At 37.7% G+C, this 21,263-nt stretch overlaps 1 protein-coding gene across 1 annotated transcript; it reads left to right on the top strand.

Annotated features, from left to right (window-relative positions):
* The first annotated feature begins 14,109 nt into the window (after window positions 1-14,109).
* LOC128202545 (collagenase-like) lies at window positions 14,110-16,672 on the top strand. The gene is made up of 5 exons (XM_052903247.1): window positions 14,110-14,316; window positions 14,894-15,158; window positions 15,497-15,592; window positions 15,787-15,983; window positions 16,501-16,672. The coding sequence occupies exons 1-5, from the start codon at window positions 14,128-14,130 to the stop codon at window positions 16,585-16,587; spliced, it is 834 nt and encodes a 277-aa protein (XP_052759207.1). The 5' UTR covers window positions 14,110-14,127; the 3' UTR covers window positions 16,588-16,672.
* Window positions 16,673-21,263: the final 4,591 nt, after the last annotated feature.

Raw genomic sequence — 21,263 nt, 5'->3', positions numbered from 1 at the left:
TTTCATCCTTCAAAAAAAAACCTAATTCCTAACAGTTGTTACATGAGTACAGTACGAAATTGTCATTGGCAATAGATTAGATTGATATTGATATTAAATTCAAGAGTGGACCTGCTGAAGTCAGTTTATTTTTTTATGAAATACAGTCTTTAAATATCAACCAGTTGTGTATAAAAAACAATACTGTGATTATGGCTTTATTATAGTGCGTGCAAGCGAAGCGGCAGGCGCTTACTAATTGTGTGTATGTATGTCTGTTTATCAACATGCCAGCAATTGCCGGCACGTGATTATTATTATTACTGATTACATTTATCGCTAGCTACCTAACTGTGAACTAAATCCTTGAATTAAATATCGAAATAATATTATAATCTAAATTAAAACGAATTAACAAATATATATATATATATATATATATATATATATATATATATATATATATATATATATATATATATATAGAGGAAGACTTTGTACAAAAGTCGATTGCCATTCGTGTTTCAACCGTAAAGCAGCTGTGTTTGCATGGCTGTGTTTCGGTTTGAAGGGTGGGATATGGCGTGAATTTACTGGGTACGGAGGAATAACACCTGAGTCCTCAGGAATGGTAACACATGGGGGGTATCATGGGCGAAACAGTATACTCTGTTATGTCCATGGTACTGTTCATGCCTATAGGCGACGGTTACCCCTCTCCATCAGGTGGGCCGTCAGCTGGTTTGCCATTGTAAGTTGCATAAAAAAAATTAAATTGATCGACAAGCTCGACTAGTTTCGGTACCATCCGGGAAACTAGAGCGGCTGTGCCGCAGCTACAGCCTGCCTGAGACGAGCTTTCTCAACCAAATTACACGTGGTTTTCCCAAGAGACTACAGCATGGGGTTCTTCAAAAGGGGGGTAAAGAGGTTTCTTCAGGGTCGGCGACGCGTGCGTAACACTTCTGGTATTGCAGGCGTTCATAGGCTACGGTCACTGCTTACCATCAGGTGGGCCGTATGCTTGTTGCCACCTCAGTGGTGTAAAAAAAACATAAGTTAAAATGACAGTTATTACGATAAAATATAAAATGTACTTACAAATCTTTTAATAATCTTTAAGTATTTATGAAACAAAATCTGTATGTTTATTAATTAAATACATAGTTAGTGGGGGGAAAAGGATTGTTAGCAATGGAGTTTGACAGCCCTATTGCTAGCAATATACCTTATTAAGTCGACCTCCACGTGGTTCCCCCTGGAAACCATCGTGAACAATTCTTGTTGAATTCGTCACGATGGGCTAACTGACCTACTTCATCCTCACCTATCATCCTTCACTGGTGCCCCGCCGGTGTATACCGATAGCACAGGCGGAGTTACCGTTCCATTTTAATCCATTTAAAAAAAAATACATAGCTAGTGGCTCTTTGTTTGTAAACAATGTTTGTTTATTTATTAATCAAGAACTACTGAACTAGTTTCATATCTAGCACTGCGGCCCAATAGTCGCGACAACAAACTGATAAATGAAAATCCCCGGAAGTTTTACCAAGGAAATTAGATAAAATATATCAGATAGTTTACAAGCAATGGAAGTAGAGCGGTAACCCCGCCAACGCTATCAGTACACGCTGGCGAAGCGCCAGTGAGGGATGATAGATGAGGACGAAAGCTGGTGACAAATTTAACAGGAACTAACCACGATGGTTTCCAGGGCCGCGTGAATGTTAACCTGTCAGGATAAAGTAGCTGGGGACTACATTCTCTATCACTAAGATTCCCTTTCTAATGGCGAGGTGCCAGTAAGTTTTAAAAGCCCCAGCTGCGCTATCGGTATACGCTGGTGAGGCACCAGTACCTGACTACAGAAACACAATACTGGTGCAAGAATATGATTACGAGTCTTATACTAGGCCGCCTTTTACAGGGAGAGACTAGTGCCCAACAGCGGAATATCATGGATTGTTGTAATGTTTTCTATGCAACTTCAAATGTCTTTAAATATTTGATGAAAAATAGTAATCGTTTTTGCACATGCACCAAGGACACCATAGAATACAGGGATAGAAAGGCTATGGTAATGGTAACTGATTACCATCAAGTGAATCATAAATCTAATACTTTAAGATTTTGTTCTACAAAAAACCTGACTTTAATTTTTTTTTTATCCAACTTAGAATGGCAAACAAGCTGACGGCTCACCTGATGGAACCTAATACCTAACCGTCGGAGGGAAAGGGATTGTTAGTAATGGAGACTGAGAATCCCATTGCTAGCAATATACCCAACCAGGTCGACCTCCTCGCGGTTCCCCCTGGAAACTATCATGGCTAATTCCTGATGAATTCATCATGATGGGCTAACTGGCCTGTTTTCATTCTCATCTATCACCCTTCACTGGTGCTCCGCCAGCGTATCCCGTTAGCGCAGGCGGGGCTTCCATATCATTTTCACCCATAGAAAAAAATAAATAAATAAATACCTAACCGTCGCCTATAGACATGAGCAGTACCGTGGACATTATAAAATACGCTATTATGCCTATGTCATAAGTCATAGGGTGCCATTCCTGAAGTCTAAGGTGTTATGCTTCTGTACCCTGTAATTTCACCGCCATATTCCACCCTTGGAACCAACAACCGATAGGGAAGAAAGGTTTTTGAGTGGCGACCGCGTACGGGTAAATGCAGTGTAGGACGATCCCCCCCCCCCCACTAGATGGAGTGACGACCTGAAATGCATTGCAGAAAGTCAGTGGACGCAGGTGGCTCAGGACTGTTCTTTATGGCAGTCTATTGGGGAGGCTTATGTCCAGCAGTGGACGGGTAGTGGCTGAGATGATGATGATGATGATGATGATCTCACCCTTCAAATTCAAATCATCTTTATTAAAATAGACAAGACTTGTTTACAAGCACTTTTAAAGTCGGCAATTTTTTTTTATCTACTGCAGGCTTCGGAAGGTTGTTATCTGTTGAGAAGAGCCCGCGAGAAGCTCAACAGTTGCTCTTTTAAATCTCTGTTAACATTATATGTATTTACTAGCTGACTCGGCAAACGTTGTTTTACCACACGAGTATACATTATTTCGAGAACTATACATGAAAATATATCGTACTACAATTATTATATTCGATTGCCATCTTGCAAGCCTATTGCGATTGACTGTGAAAATTTGAATTTGTATGTATTTTTCAATGCTAAATCATAATAAAATAAAAATAAAAAAAATTGACAAAAAAATTAAAAAAAAATTAGGGGTGGGTCACCCTTATTACGTAGACTACTTAGACCTACCCAATATGCGCACAAAATTTCCTTAAAATCGGTAAAGCTGTTTCGGAGGAGTTTGGTAACAAACACCGCGAGAATTTTATATATTACATTTAAATGTACCATGTCTAAAATTACATGGTCGTTTAAAGCCCGCGCATGATCCACTAACACCGTGCACGCTTGTCATTCGAGTAATCGTTTAGTGTGTAACAGGCTTTGTTCAATAAGTGTTTTTTAATAACAGTTTTAAACTTATTAAAAGGTCGATCCAAAATATCCTTCGGTATCTTATTATAATATTTAATGCCCATTCCCATAAAAGACCTGTTAACTTTATCTAAACGACACTTCGCAACAGCAAGTTTGTATTTGTATCTAGTGGTAACATTATTTAGGTCGCTGTTTTTATGAGACAGTTGAAGATTCCTGCATATATACAAAATGTTTGCGTATATTTATTATGAAGCTACGGTGAGAATATGGGCCACCACGCACGTGCGACTGACGTGCGACTGTTTCGTTATGATGACCACAGTGTTGTTATGTTTTTTTTTAACGGATAATAATGGAATGGTAACCCCGCCTGCGCTAACGGTATACGCTGACGGGGCACCAGTGATAGATGACTGATGAGGATGAAAGTAGGTCAGTTAGCCCATCCTGACGAATTCGACTAGAATTAGCCACGATGGTTTCCAGGGGAACCACGTGGAGGTCGACCTGACAGGGTATATTGCTTTCCCTGTCAGGTCGACCTCTCTTCACAAACAATCCCTTTCCCCCGCTTTCTATATTTGCTTTAAACGCAATCATGCAAACGCAGACCTATGCGAAGTGTGGGACATACCTCTGTCTCACTCGTGTGCATAGGTACTCTTTTTATTTATACAACATAGAATGGCAAACAAGCTGATGGAAAGTGGTAATCATCGCCTATAGACATGAGCTGTACCATGGACATAACAGAGTATACTCTTTCGCCCATGACAGCCCCCATGGTTGCCATTCCTGAGGACTCAGGTGTTATTCCTCTGTACCCAGTAAATCCACTGTCATATCCCACCCTTCAAACCGAAACACAGCCATGCAAACAATTGCTTCACGGTTGAAACACGAATGGGACAGAGGTACCCAAGCAATCGACTTTTGTACAAAGTTCCCCTTTACTTCCTTTTCTCTCTCCTTTTATTTTAAGCCTTAATAAAATATTTGTTTAACTTCTCTGTACAATTTTACGTAATTACCTACACATGATGCATTATCTCCGATGTCAATCGCTAGACAATGAATCAAATGTACAGTTTACTAGATAATTAATAATAATTAATGAAATACAAAAATAAACACAATATGGACTATGTACACTCACATTGTATATCGATCCGATTGGACTGAGTGTTTTTTATACAACTTAGAATGGCAAACAAGCTGACGGCCCACCTGATGGAAAGTGGCAAACGTCGCCTATAGACATGAGCAGAACCAGACCCGCGCTATCGGTATACACCAGCAGGACACCAGTGAGGGATGATAGGCGAGGATGAAGCAAACCAGTTAGCTCTTCGTGACGAATTCAACGAACCAAAATATCTTCCATACATATATATATATATATATATATATATATATATATATATATATATATATATATATATATATATATGGTCGCCCATTGTTCTCTCAGTGTAATGTTTTGAAGGAAACAATAAAAAGTATCTATTTGTCTCTCTGTATCTATCTATTTAGGTTCGATCTCAAATATCAGATTACTATTTGCCTAATATCAGACATATATTTCATTATCTCTTGCTAAATTCTATCACAGTATCGGGCTACCGTCACACGCCAACTGTATCTTGTTTCTAAATCATGCAATGTCAAAGAACGTGTTAAAATCAATCGAGGTCATTAATATTTGTACTTATTAATAATTTACGCTTATTATTTATCACGAGAACACATCGCAATTAGACAATACTCTGACACTATCAAGACATAATGCGCTTTGTCCGACAAATTAAAGGTACTTGCGAAGAAACATAAAAAATAAAGAAAAAGACGTATCTTTTTTTTATACAACTTAGAATGGCAAACAAGCTGACGGCCCACCTGATGGAAAGTGGTAACCGTCGCCTATAGACATGAGCAGTACCGTGGACATAACAGAGTATACTGTTTCGCCCATGATACCCCCCATGCGTTGCCATTCCTGAGGACTCAGGTGCTATTCCTCTGCACCCAGTAAATTCACGGCATATCCCACCCTTCAAACCGAAACACGGCCATGCAAACACAACTGCTTCACGGTTGAAACACGAATGGGACAGAGGAACCCAAGCAGTCGACTTGTACAAAGTATCCCTCTGGTATATAGTATATATATATATATATATATATATACGTATATAGTATAGTTGCGGTAAAACTAGCCGATAGCCCATTTTCCACCCCATATTTCTTTGGGAATTACGTTCAATTACATAGGTGGAGTACCTTGGATACACGTAGCATGGATGCCTCGGTGGCCTCCGCCTCGGGCATCCTTGGTTCCTTCGGTGACACGTGGCTGGTAATGGTAACAATAATTACTCCTCTCCATCCAAAGGTTGGCTGCAAGAGATCGCTTTTAGCGATAAGGTCGCCCATTGTTCTCTCAGTGTACAATAAATATTTTGGAGGAAAGAATAAAGAGTATCTATCTATCTATTCATGGCTATCGGAACCATGGAAGACTGTGTAACTCTACAGCGAGATATTGACAACGTTGTGGCATGGGCTGGACATAATAACTTGGAATTTAATATTTCAAAGTGTAAATCGGTCACATTCACGCGGTCTCGTGTTCCCCATTCTTATGTCTACAATATATCTGGTACGCCGCTTGAACGTGTGTCACAAATACGCGATTTAGGCCTTACGCTGGACACTGCTTTAACTTTTAATAATCATATAACCATCGTTTGTAGTCGTGCATATAAATCGTTAGGTTTTGTGATAAGACAGTCGGCACAACTTCAAGATAAAGGTGCAATATTATTATTATATTATTCATTTGTACGAAGCATTTTAGAATTCAATTCAATTATTTGGAACCCTCATGAAACAAAATACAAGATAATGATAGAAAGAGTTCAGAGGAAATTTGCACGTGTTCTATATAGTAAACTTTACGGCTACTATCCTTATTTGTACCCATCACTGTTCGTATCCGGTATGGTAGGTCTAGACACGCTCGAGGTAAGGCGAAAGTGCAATTTGATGATGCACTATTATCAGTTGCTCAACGGCGGAATAGACAATCCTGTAACTCTTAGCCGTTGTTCTTTGTACGCACCCCAACGCTGCATGCGATTGCGTGCTTGTAGACTACTATCGGCACCGCCGGTTCGTACCTGTACTGCTCAGTTTGCTCCCACGTATCAGGCTATTTCTCTGCTCAATTCTCTGATTGCTCAGCAGCCAGATATTGACATATTTAATTACAAAAGAAGTATATTTTTAAAATGTTGTACAAAATTTGTAAGTTTGTGAAATAAAACTTTGGCTCACTACACGTTTTGGGAAACTGTAAGTGTAGTGAGAAATTTTCAAATAAATAAATAAATAAATAAATAAATAAATAAATCTATCAACTATCTCTAAAAGGAGCATCCTTTTAAACAACAACAACATGGCAACTGCTGGAAAAAACCCATCAGTAATGGGAGGTCTATGTCCAACAGTGGCCAGTTAGTGGCTGATATAATGAAATATCACATACATGTTTACACTTAGATATCATTGATGATTACGCACAGATCGATGTGGGAACATTGTACTCAGTCCGCGGCTGCCAGGCAGGCGACCGCTCCGACACGTCAGGATCACTTCACACCTTCCCTGGCTGTACACACAAATATAGAGCACAAACAACGTCTAAGGGTCTAGAGAAGAAAGCGCCTGCAATTACAAGCATTTCGTTTATTATATACATACATACATACATACATATCTGTCACGCCTGTCTCCCATTAGGGTAGGCAGAAACAATGGAACGCCAAATGCTTCGATTCAAACAAACCTCTTTCGCTTCCTCCACATTCATCAATCTTTTCATACACGCTCGCCGGTTACGGGTACTTTTAATTTGGCCCTTCTTCAGCACGTCGCCTATTCGGTCGACATACGTCCGTCTAGGGCGACCCCTACCGACACTTTTTCCCTATGAAATAATAAACTTATTGTGTTGCTCTGAAAAGAGGTTAATTTATTATTATTAACAATTGTTCTTAATTTACAACCTTATTATTTAATTAATTTATTAATATATCGATCAACTCACCTGAAAAGGGGAACAACATTTTACGCTATTATTTCAAGTATTAAAAGCAATTTAGAATATTTATTACAACAGTAAATCTAGATACTTCCTAGTGAATGACAATGACTGACAAGTAGAGATGGGCAATCCACCTGGGTGGGTTTAAAGTCTGGTGGGTAAAAACCGGGTGTTTTGGGTTTATTGGGTTTAAACCCCATAAACACCCAAATTTTTGGGTGTTTATGATTTTGTACTTCATCATCGTCATCTCAGCCGCAAGACGTCCACTATACTGGACATAGACAATATTATTATGCAGCCTACAGAATAAAAAACTTTTAATTTGATTTTGAGTTTATTAAGAAAGAGATGAAAGTAAAATGTAAAACTACAGTCAATCACTGTCAGATTCAGAGTTATTACAAGCGATGAATTGTATAGGTTCGATAGGCTCTATTTCGTCTAAACTGTTATGTTCATTTACTTGCTCAATGAAAGCTTCTAAGGTATTTTCTTCATTAAACTGAATGTCCTCGCATTCAGCTTTATGTTTAAGATTCCAGTTATAACAAATGAATGAAATTTTTTCAGTTCTTTCAGTTGTAAGTCGATTTCTTTTGTTATTATGTATGTAGCCTTGGATACTAAAGGAACGCTCAGTGGCTGCCGAAGTACAGGGAGCTGATAGAATACGAATCGCTACTTTGCTTAACTCAGTGGAACCACAAATACCTTTCCACCATATTAGGGGCTCAATGCTATCTAATGAGCTCCATACAAATCCTCTGGCCCAAAAGTTTTCTTTAGCTTTATAACACGCCAAATCTGCCATTACATTTGACAAACTTAAGTGTTGGCTTAAATTGTAGATAAACTCCATACCCTTAAGTTCTTCCTCTTGAGTAAGTTCGACTCCTAGAGTCCTGGGGTCTAGAATATATGCTGCAAAATGTATTGGCCTCATTGCCATATTGCATCTTGAAGATACTGATGTTAGAATCTGCTGTTTGCTTTCTTCGCTCAATGTCGAAATCTCATTTAATGCAAAACGTATCTTAGCTTGTACATCTCTAAATGTAATGTATGTGCGATGCAAACGATTCTGGTCGCTCTCTAAGTAAAATATGCTTTCAGTGACTGGTTCCAAAATACTTATACATTCCCCTGTCTTCGTCCAGAAATCATCACTTAGAATTAAATCTTTAATATCTCTTGAAATTACCACATCTTCTCTAACTGTTAATATTTGCAAAGCTATCTTATTTGCTTTCAAACTTTTTAACGAAGTAACATGACTTCCCCATCTTGTAGCACAAGGCAATTTTAGTGTTTGTGTAGAATCTTCACCCTGCCTTGATTTTATCAACAAGGAACTTAATCGTTGACTCCTTTTAACAGTTTTTATTATATTTATGGCTTGCATAATAAACACAGTTACTTCTTGTATCTTTACAATATCTTGGCACAACAAGTTAAGGATATGTGCACAGCAACCGAGAGGAACAACATGTGGATATTTGAGTTTTGTTAATTCGAATGCCTTTTGTATATTTCTAGCGTTATCGCCAATAAGTACAAGAAACTTATTTGCTCCATACACTTTCATTACTTTTTCAACTTCTTGGCTAAGGTATTCACTAGTGTGAGGATTACTTTCTGTATTCAAACTTTTAACGTATGCAGGTTGAGGTTTTGATATAAGAAAGTTTATTATTCCTTCATTTCTTAAATTAGACCAGCCATCGCACTGAAGGTGTAAGTAACTACAAGCATTTAGTTCCTCATTTAACTCAAAACGCATTTCTCTATATATTTTATCTAAGTATTTTGTCGCTAAAGCTTTACGTGAAGGTATTTTAAATTTTGGTTGCAATTTTTCGAAAAATTGTATCCATAAAGGATGTTGCACCATCGATAATGGCGTCCCTGTTACAAATATAGCTCTCGCTAATTCTGTTTTTATATGATCATCGGTGTCTTGAAACTCAGCATTTATTGTAGTGTTAGCAGACGACGAGGGGCTTATAAAAGAATCATTTGTCTCTATCTCTGACAGTCCAGACATTTTGGTTTTGGACGAGCTATCTTTTATAAGTTTCATAGAGTCTTTTAATGTTTCTGGAGATTTTGGACAAGTGATAAGATGTTGAAGCATTTTGGCAGCATTACTGAATTTGTAGACCTTATTACAAAGCTTGCAAGAAACAGACTTGTTTGGTAAAGTACGGTAGTGCTCCCATATGCGTAAATCTTTAGGTCTCCCCATTGAACCTAAAAAAATGAACGATGATTAGTTGGTCTGACGAAAATTCAACAATAGAGTGCCTATTTTTTTACAATGATTATTTCTTGTTATTTACAATAAATTTATTAAAAAAATAATAAAATAAATACAAAAAACCTTTATAAAATTACATCTCCTCGGAGGATTAAACGCAGACGCTAGTTTATTATCGTATTGTTCTGTATTTTTCTCAGCAACTTCTTTAATTCGATTAGGTACTTACGCATATTATGTTAAAAATAAATATCTAGTACACATCTTAGGCTATCCACCATTATTATCCAATGACGACTCTCAGCTAACTATGCACTATCATCCAAAATAAACGTGTATGGAAAATTTTATCCCAGTCGGTTGAGGATTGAGGATAATTGCATCAACATACGAACATACCTACATACTTTTATTTACATAACGCAAGCTAAATAAAAGCTTGTAATAATACATCTAATTTTAAGTTAAAATTGTTAAGTGATCATGATATAATTGTATCATTCAAAAATCCACTTACCTTTAATTATTTCTTGTTAAGTATAAATATTATTTCAAATCTGCTCCCTTAATATGCACTTTTTTACTGCTTTTCCTACCTAACACGTTACCAGGAAGTCACGTTACCAGAGTCAGAGTAATAGTGAACACGTTTGACAGTGATTGTCGTCGCCTCATATTCAGCGTCGACGAATAGGGGAATCCCCAGTCATAATGTATTGCATGCGTGGCGGTCTTACTTCAAATCCATAAACAAAGAGATAATTACAGAACTCGATACTAGATGGCGCTGTTTTTGTTTGAAGAAAGTTTGCGGGCTAAAATACATAGAATTTCATCAATGACTTCCACAAAGAACAACATTTCTGTTTTTTCTAAGTCCGTATCTCTTCCGTATATTTCATAAGATATAAGCTTGGGCTACATTGTTATGCAACGTGATTTTGTCGCTGTCTTGCTAGCAGGGTTGACAGATATACGATTTAAATCGTACTCATACTATTATTTGTCTATTTTTTAATGTACGATCGTAAAGATTATGATCGTAATTCGCACAAAAACATACGACTTTTTGGTTACCTGGCAACATTTTTATTATGAAACGAACATGCTCACATCATCAGTCACATGCAACAATTTATTGGGGATTTCCCCTTCACATCTGGCAGTCCTGCTTGCTAGAATATAGGTAAGTCAGCCACAGTTACTGACGATCGATATTTAAAGGGTATTGTTTTTGTGCTAAATATTTCATAAAAACGTTATTTAATACTTTGTGGATTATTAATTTAGTTGATAATCACTGGAAGTAAAATGGATGCTAATTTGAGAGATCAAGATCTTCGTATAAAACAGTTAATAAAAGAAAATCTACGTAAGTACTCTTTTTATACCTAGGTAGGTAAGGTATAATAAACACAAAAGGTACTTAGATCGCGTGTGTTCGAAGCATTTATTCTAATAAATTTAATTTAAAATTGTAGAAAGAAAAAAATGTCTGCCAAGCCGTAGCCGAAGCCGATCTCCAAATATATTTGGCGATAGTGAGACCCAGTGTCCAGATGATTTACCCAGCGTCGTCGCAACAAAGAAAAAAACGAGGATAAAGTAAAAGAAAATTTACTGAAAGAAGAAACAAACTGTTCTAAATGCTTAATTTATGGAGAAGAGGATAAAAGAAATGAGTATTTCGGACTGTTAGTGGCTCAAGAATTTAAATATATACGGCCATGTGTGCGAACGAGGTGTTATGAAGAAATTTTAAAGTATCTACGGGAAGCAAAAGGCCAACATGTTGATCAACTGCAACATGAAAACACTGAAAATTAATTACTTTCATTTTATTATATATAGATTTTTAAAATTTCCTGAAATATTATTAGTTAACGTTTTATTTAATATTGTAGAATTGATCAATACAATTTATAAAAATAATTTATTGGTATTACTTAAATATTTTCAAAAAAATACGTAAGAACCTATTTTTTTGGGTGATTATGGGAGTTTATGGGTGTTTATTGGGTTTTTACCAAAGCACCGGGTTTAAACCCGGTGCTTTGCCCATCTGTACTGACAAGTTATTCTGACAATTTGATTCAACTCTTTTTTTTTATCTTTTTTATTTAGAGGCTTTTATCCTATAAAGATATGTCAGCCTCATCATACCCTAATTTTATAAAATATGTCACATACTTAAAACATTGATACATAAATAAATAATACATAATAGCTTAGTAGTGTATTATTTAACTCTTAATGCGCGCCAAATTTAAATTAATGAATGTCAAACGACTTTACATATCATATATCTCTAATATATATATTTCTAATTTTAATGTCAATTAAATAAAGAAACATACAGGACATATTCTTAGTACTTCTGTACCTTTATTGTATTACCCTGCACTCTAGTTTGGCTGGAAACTCCGGTCGAGAAATACTGGCACTCGAACGCTTTTGTTCGCTTTTATTTCAAATCGTCCCAAAACAATATAATAAGCATAATAAGACTTATTTAGTACTAGCTTGTCCCCGCGACTTCGTCTGAGTGACAGTAATATGTTCACGGACCGGGATTTAAAAAAAGCTTATGACCTTTACCATTTTTATATACAACTTAGAATGGCAAACAAGCTGACGGCTCACCTGATGAAAAGTGGTAACCGTCGCCTATAGACATGAGCAGTACCATGGATATAACGGAGTATACTGTTTCGACCATGATACCCCCATGCGTTGACATTTCTGAGGACTCAGATGTTATTTCTCTGTACGCTATAAATTCACGCCATATCCCACACACACAGTCACAGCCATGCAAACACAACTGCTTCACGGTAGAAACACGAATGGGACAGAGGTACTCAAGCAAACGACTTTTGTACAAAGTCTCCCTCTGGTATAGTTAGTTTGATATAGTTGTAGATATTAAAGTTTTAAATTATTTACATAAACGCATATTATTCTATCTGTTTTTGACTACTCCTTCATTCATTATGGCGAGCATATTTTTTGGGACGTCTTTAGGAATATGTTTCAGTTCAGTAGGTCATTACTAGCAATACGCAAACTTTGTTTTCAAACTGAGGTATTTTGCATGAAAACATGTGGCATAGGATCGTTGTTCGGTGTGGAGCGAAGTACCTCTCATGAGCCCGATTCCACCTCGTTCTACGAGAAGACATCGCATTTGGCACTACAGGTCGGCAGATTGGGATGAGATGCGAATTTTTTGGCATCCTACCCATGAAGGCAGGTTTGCTTCACATTGGATGATCCCGATGCCATCGCCGAGACCATCACCGATGTGGTGCTTCAGGGAATGGAATTATTTATTAGGAATAGGTCCACAGGTCACAGAGTTAGGAACTCTGTGACCTGTGGTATCATGAAACTGTTCTGATGAATTATTCGGATTGATATTTGCTGCTGATTTTCACCACCGTACCACCTGCCCTAAACTAAAGTTTCATTCCAACCATCTGGACGAGTGTCGGACTTCCACCAAGCGTTTTTTGAGGCACTTTTTTTCAAGCACAACTATTCCTAAGAATCAACTTCCAGCAGCAGTATTTCTGAACAGATACGACATCATAACCTTTAAGAAAAAGAGCTTATTCTTTTTTAAAAAGCCGACACCACAGCTGCAATGCCGTTGGTGTTGTGGGTGATCATGGGCGGCGGTAGTCACTTACCGTCAGGTGAGCCGCATGCTAGTTTGTCCCCTGTGTTGTAAAAAAAAAAGATTTTCGACGCTGCGCTTAAGTAAATAAAAGAAATAAATAAATAAATTGGTGAAGATTCTAATTATTTGTAGATCTCGACCGGTGCGTTCTTGAATGACATTGGTACTGAACCAATAACATGCGATAAATTGCTACATAACATGCACACCCAGGTACTTACTCCAATAAATTCAGTGCCATTTAAAGGCGGGTGGAATATTGTAGGGAAACTACAAAATACTAAGGCATAATACCTTAGTCCTTAGGAATTGTACCGTAAGCATCAGTATATCCTGATATATCCATAGTACTGCTTATATCTGTAGGCGATGGTCTATTTTTTAAACAATTTGGAAATTTGTAAGACAATGAAAATTTATGGATGCACTAATTTAATCAGACGACATATATGTCTAATCTAAATGCGCTGATAACCTGACAATGTATCTAAATTAAACGTAAAATGTTAATCCAAGTGATTAAACAAAGATTGATATCCTAAATTAGTATATATAAATAACCATCATGGACACGGCTGTTATCAAACTCGTACTATTTTGTGTGCAAAAATGAAACTCCTGCTGCTGGTCGCGCTGGTGGGCTCGGTGCTGGCCGAGGAGCCGATCGGGCTCTACTACCACGAGAACGTGGGCATCCCTCTGGCAGCCGCCATCAAGAGGAGCGAGGAGGCGGGCGACTTCGATGGATCCAGGATCGTCGGCGGATCGGCCGCATCCCTCGGCGACCACCCTCACTTGGTGAGTGCTCACAGATTCCTGAGGTGTTGGTATGATTTTCACTTTTTAAACCGAGTCTTATTGGCTCGTAATAAAACTCCAATATTTGGTCTTTTTCAATTAATATTACAAGTTAATAATTTGACTAGAGTGTATCCAATAGTTTACAAGAACCTAAAGACATACATGACTACAATATTTAGTATATGATGTAAATTGTCAATAATATGTAAAGATATAATCGGGTATTTGTGACTCTATCATCTCGGTACAGAGGCATTATCCTTAGTTCTCAGGAAGCGAAAAATATGAGAGCTACTATGGGCGTCATCGTTTATTCAGTAATATTCATGGTTTAGTTAAGTTAGTAAGGCAATCGTTTTTCATCAGATGGGCTATTAGATATTTTCCCATTTTAACTTTTATAAAAATATATAAATTTCAATTTGTCAATGGAAATATACTCTTAATTGACCGTAATAAAAAAGAATTAAATATGTCAATTAATTTATATCTTCGTGTAAATTCTGTAACAAAAAGTACAGGTACTTTTGATTAAATTAAAATGTAACCAAAAGACTTATTTTCTAATTTATAGGGTGGATTATTGATCACTCTGCAATCCGGCGGTACCTCTGTGTGCGGTTCCTCTCTCCTCTCAACACCAGAGCAGTCACCCGCCCACTGCTGGTTCGACGGCCGTCAGAACGCGAGACAGTTGACCATCGTGCTGGGCTCCCTCCGCCTGTTCTCCGGCGGTACCCGCATCACAACCTCCTCCGTCTCCGTTCACGCCAACTACAGTCCCAACAACTTGAACAACGACATCGCCATCATCAACCTGAGCTGGGTTACCTACAGCAGTTAGTATTTGTTAGCAAATAACAATTATATTAACCTAACTATTGTTCGGATTCGAGTACACTACATCATAATATACAGGTAGTTCCTTTAAAAAAATAACATTAACAGTTTAAAAGTTCAATTCCGGTAAAACTACTCATTCGTACAGTGAGCTCTTAATTTAGAAATACAAAAGAAGAGGATTTTGTCCAATAATTTGGCCTTTATTTTCTATTCATTGTAATTCTTGAATGAAATTAAAAGAGAGTATAACTTTATCTACAGATTAATTACCGAAATGATTTCTTTTATTCTATTGCCAGTATTTAGAGTTTAAAATAATGATATTTGCTCACAGACAACATCCAACCGGTCAGGCTGCCCACTGGCTTGACCAACAACAACTTCGTAGGCAGTTGGGCTTGGGCGGCTGGTTTCGGACGCACATCTGACAGTAAGGACATATTTCAAATTATGTACTAATATCAAAGAATTAAGTTTCCTGAATATCCATTACAAATCTTTTAAACTTGATAAGTTTAGATTACTGAACTACAAGTTAGCTTATTTTTTATGCCTTTTAATACCATTTTGAAAGGTAGTTTATATTATTATGCAAAAACTTTACACTTTATCGATTATTTTCAGGCACTGGAATCTCCAACAACCAGTTCTTGAGCCACGTGCAGCTGCAGGTCATCACCAACGCGGTGTGCGCCTCCACCTACGGCACCAGCGTCGTGGTCAGCTCCACGCTGTGTGTGAGCGGCGCTGGCGGACGCAGCACCTGCGGCGGTGACTCTGGCGGTCCTCTGTGGCTGTGGACCAACAACGAGCGCACACTGGTCTGTATACCTTCCTTCATCCTGTTTCAGTTACATAGAGTCGAGTCTTCTCACTTTTTGCATTTTTGAAAAACTTTATTTAAGTAGATACAAGAATTCTTTTAAATTGGAATTTTTTGTGACTTTACATTGTAATTTGGAAAGTTATCTGTTAAGAAGAAACTACAATAAAAGCAGCTGTTACCGTTACAAATACTTTTTGCTAAACTTTGTTGATTCCACTGGGTGGTTTGGCCAATGTCTGTTTTAAGATTTAATCATTAGACCAACTTTTGTTTTTAATAAATGATTAATCTTTTCTAAAAACTTTATGAAAATTAAGTCAATATTATTAAATGAACCATCTGCTTGTCCAGTGTACCAAGAAATTTGTGATTGTTTTTAAATAATAAATTCTTATTACTAATCCACAGCTTTAACTAACACAAATGCTATTTTAGAAACTCGAATAAACTCTCGAAAATCTTAGTTTTCTATGTAAGAAAAATATGACGTTAATTTTTTTGTCCTTCCACAGATCGGTGTGGTGTCGTTCGGCTCGGCGTCCGGTTGCCAGCGTGGCTTCCCCGCCGGTTTCGCCCGTGTCACGTCCTTCCTGTCCTGATCCAAGCTAGATTGTAAATGTGTCCGCCTATTTATGCTATTCATTTTATTGATTAAACATTAAAGTAATTACAGCGGTCTAAAAAGTGTTTTCAATTTATTTACCATTAAGAATGCAACAACCAATTGGAGTAATAATCAACATTACTACCATTATAACAGCTGTTAACTGCCCACTACTGAATGTAAGCCTTCCCCGACCTCGAGCCACTTGTATCCACTGATTTCTTGCAATGTCAAAGAATGTTGGTAGATTAGGATCAGGACGATACGATAGCCAGTGAGGGATCTGTGTTTAACAGTATACAGATAAAAAACAAATGATAAATGGTCTTGCATCCCAAATTTTGCGGCCATGTTACAGCTTTACTTTAGGACTTTGGTCAGTAATATAATTTATTTAACAGATATCAAGGTCATATTAAGGATTGCTGCATAACATTAATTAACGTTAACAAGTATACTTCGCTATTAAAACTATTTTGAAAAGAAGCACAAAGGGAATGTTCCTGATATAGTAGTCTATATATTTAAGAAAAATGATTTGATGTAGGTATTGGGGCAATAGAAGCCAAAGTTTGTGACAGCGTTACTGTTGCACGAAATTGATACGGTTTTCGCAGTTGTATTTCTGAATGTTAAGCTTGAAAACTAATATATTTTTTAATTGTATATACAATCTAAAGTAGGTGTAATCTATCTAAGTAGTAAAATCTCAAGTTATCCATCACAATAGACTAACTGACCTGCCTTTTCATTCTAGTCTGTAATTCATCACTAGTACCCCGCCAGCGTATATCAGACAGTGTTAGCGCAGGCAGGAACCATTCCATTATCATCCATTAACAACAATACTTCATTACATCAGTTAAAAAAAAAACATACAGTAATTTTTTTGTTATTAGTTATGTATTTGATAAATTTTTTGTTCTTTGTAAGCCCACTTTATTGGGCTTCTAATAAAACTGCATATATTTTTTTTTACAACACAGGGGGCAAACGAGCATGCGGCTCACCTGATGGTAAGTGACTACCGCCGCCCATGATCACCTACAACACCAGCGGCATTGCAGGTGTGCTGCCGGCCTTTTAAAAAGGAATATACTCTTTTCTTGAAGGTTATGTTGTCGTATCGGTTCGGAAATACTGCCGCTGGAAGTTGATTCCAAAGAATGGTTGTGCGTGGTCAGTATAAATGTGTTACTGTGTCCTCAGTCCATGACATCACCGCCCGCCGGCACCTGCGCCACCTGCAACTGCAAGTTACCACCAACTCCGCGTGCGCCGCCACCTACGGCGCCGATGTCGTCACCGACTCCACCCTCTGCGTGGGCAGTGATATTTTCAACAGTAGCACGTGCGACGGTGATTCCGGTGGTCCGATGTGGCTGTGGAATGGACGACAGCGCACTATGGTGTCGTGTCGTATCAAGAGTTAAAGAGACTCGCTGAACATCGTAGTGAGTGGCAAAAACTCAACCGACAAGAGCGCAGCTCTTAAATAGGAAAAAAAAAACAAAATATAAACGTATAAAATATACGTATAAACCTTCCTTTTGAATCACTCTATCTATTGATAAAAGCAGCATTAAAATCCGTTGCGTAGTTTAAAAGATCTAAGCGTACAGACGGCGAGAAGCGAGTTTGCTCTAAACTATATAGAGAAGTAAACATCTAAAGATAAATTCTTGTCTCCTCGGATCGGTGTTGCGTCGTTCTTCTCGGCGTCTGACTATCACCTAGCACAGCACCTATAGGATTTGTCCGGGTCACGTCCTTCCTGTCCTGGATCCAAGAGAAATTGTGAATGTATCTGTCGTTATTAAACTATAGAAATTTAAAGAATGTTTTTCATTTGTGTACCGTCGTTATATGTAATGCCACCAGAGAGAAGTTTTGTACAAAAATCGTTTGCTTGGTTACCTCTGTTTTGGCGAGGACCCAAAGAAATAACTCATATATATATAGTGTCATGTTAATTTTTTTAATGCAACTTAGAATGGCAAACAATCTGACACCCAACCTGATGGAAAGTGGTAACCGTCGCCTATAGACATGAGCAGTATCATGGACATAGCAGAGTATACTTTTTAGCCCATGATACCCCCTATGCGTTGCCTTTTCCTGAGGACTCAGATGTGATTCCTCTGCACCCCGTAAATTCACTGTCCTATTCCACCCTTCAAACCGAAACAGTCATGCAAACACAACTACTTCACAATAGAAACACGAATGGGACAGAGGTATCCAAGCAAAGGACTTTTATACAAAATTTCCCTATGGTGATTTTGTGAAGATAAATAAAATTTTATATGAAACGCTTTTTTTCAATACTGCTGAATCTGAATAGGGATTTATAAAGTGCAATGGAAGGTAGAAAATACATGCACAACGGGAATTTTATAAACTTAGGTACTGTTTTCGTAACTCGCATTGAAGTCTTCGGACAAACGCAGTGGACGGATAATGGCTGAAATGATGAGGATTTGAAGTCTTCACTAGCTCTGCGAGCTGCGACCCTCAGTGCGAGGTGAGACGCTGTGACGCAAATCGCCATACGCCCCCTGAAGATTACAAGATGAAGTTGAAACAATTGTCAGAGAAGACATATTATATGTAGTAAATTCACAAAATTCCTGTTGTGCATTTGTATGTAAAAATCGTTAAAAAATTAATAGAAATCAGAATAATAATGTCTATTATATAGCACACAGTGATTGTCTACCATCAGGCAAGCTGTATGCTTGCTTACCATCTTCGTGGCTTACAAATTTTTCTGTTTAGTTCGGAGGTGGGTACTTTGGGTTGTTCCAGATGCTGGTCGCCTGATTCTTTATAACTCACGTCATAGATGGCGATTTATTTAAATGTGTGACATTTATATATATTGTTTGTAGCACTTGAACAAAAGATACAGCGGTTAGTTTAACAACTTGTTAGCAAGGGAGGGCTTATCTCTAAAAGCCAGATCTCTTCTAGCCAACCCAGTGCAGTTAGAGAAAATAATTAATTGGCGGGTAACCTAGTGTAGGAAAGGTACAAGTAAAAATAATGTAAATAAAACAAACATACACAAATTATAAATAAATAAATTATTATACATATGTATAATATATATAATAGGGGGGAAGAGATTGTTAGTAATGGAGACTGAGAATCCCATTGCTAGCAATATACCCAACCAAGCCGACCTCCTCGCGGTTCCCCCTGTAAACTATCATGGTTAATTCCTGATGAATTCATCATGATGGGCTAACTGGCCTGTTTTCATTCTCATCTATCATCCTTCACTGGTGCTCCGCCAGCGTATCCCGTTAGCGCAGGCGGGGTTACCATACCATTTTCACTCATCAAAAAAAAAAAATATATATATATATATATATATATATATATATATATATATATATATATATAGATTTCAATCTTTTCTTGAAGGAAGTAATGGAGGGACTATACCGTATGTCAGCAGGTAGCCTGTTCCACAGTCGCGCAGCACAAGATGAGACACTTATATAAAATTGTAATACATATGGCGTACATGTGACACGTGCAGGAAGTCACGGCTGATGACTAGTATGTAGAGTCTTATCTGTAGGCACCCGTGTAAAGCTGGGTCGGATCAGCTAGCTAGTAATCCAATGCAACAATGACATATTATATCATTAAGCCACATACATAACTAGACTGATAATCTTATCAATTATGACACACCTATATTTATACAGGCTGTATCAAATGAACACATACAGGATGTCATCTAAATCATTGGCATTTTTTTCATCATCATTATACCTCTCATTAAGGGAGTTTTCCCAGTTGTTGCCACGCTTGGTAGGCGGATTCGTAACTGCAGTTAGCCGTTGATGGTGTGTTAAGAAGGACGCTGCTGCCCATCCCTCGCGCTCCCTTAGTCGCCTCTTACTACACCCACGAGAAAGGAAGAGGTAGCCTATCCTATACCGGGAACTCACGTATTCTTTTCCTACCAGTTAAACCGAATATTTTTTATTTTAAAAACTTTTGGTTGTAAAATGACAAAACTCGAGCCTCCCGTGCTAAGTTTGATCGATTGATCGTTCTTTCCTTTCTATATTTGCTGGAAGAGAACTCATGAAGAGTTATACTCACCTTGTACATTTAATTTAAAATAAACAAGCTGACGGCCCACCTGATGGAAAGTGGTAACCGTCGCCTATAGACATGAGCTTATTACATTACCAGAGGAGACTTTGTACAAAAGTCGATTGCTTGGGTATCTCTGTCACATTCGTGTTTCTACTGTGAAGCAGTTATGTTTGCATGGCTATGTTTCGGTATAAAGGATGGGATATGGCGTGAATTTACAGAGTACAGAGGAATAACACCTGAATCCTCAAGAATGACAACGCATGGCGTTATCATGGGCGAAGCAGTATACCCTGTTATGTCCATGGTACTGCACATGACTGTAGGTGACGGTTACCACTGTACTATCAGGTGGGCCGTCAGCCTGTTTGCCATTCTAAGTTGCATAAAAAAAAGACATGAGGGTTTCGTTTTTACCTTTGGAGGTATGGAACTTTAAAAATGAAGTATGCAGGTACTATTTTCCTGTAATCGCGTCACGTTAATCTCTACAGTGAATTTAAAATATATGTAAACTCGTAGTTAGTAGTCATGGCTATATTACAAATGAAT

Source organism: Galleria mellonella, unplaced genomic scaffold, assembly GCF_026898425.1.
Source record: "Galleria mellonella isolate WM207_F2 unplaced genomic scaffold, CSIRO_AGI_GalMel_v1 utg13706, whole genome shotgun sequence".
In the NCBI taxonomy this organism is placed as follows: Eukaryota; Metazoa; Arthropoda; class Insecta; order Lepidoptera; family Pyralidae; genus Galleria; species Galleria mellonella.
This window is presented reverse-complemented; position numbering and strand designations above follow the sequence as displayed.

Coding starts and splice junctions, on each gene's coding strand:
- LOC128202545 (XM_052903247.1), top strand. CDS start 14,128: ATGAAACTCCTGCTGCTGGTCGCGCTGGTGGGCTCGGTGCTGGCCGAG. Junction 14,317..14,893: donor TCGGCGACCACCCTCACTTG/GTGAGTGCTCAC, acceptor TCTAATTTATAG/GGTGGATTATTGATCACTCT. Junction 15,159..15,496: donor GAGCTGGGTTACCTACAGCA/GTTAGTATTTGT, acceptor ATTTGCTCACAG/ACAACATCCAACCGGTCAGG.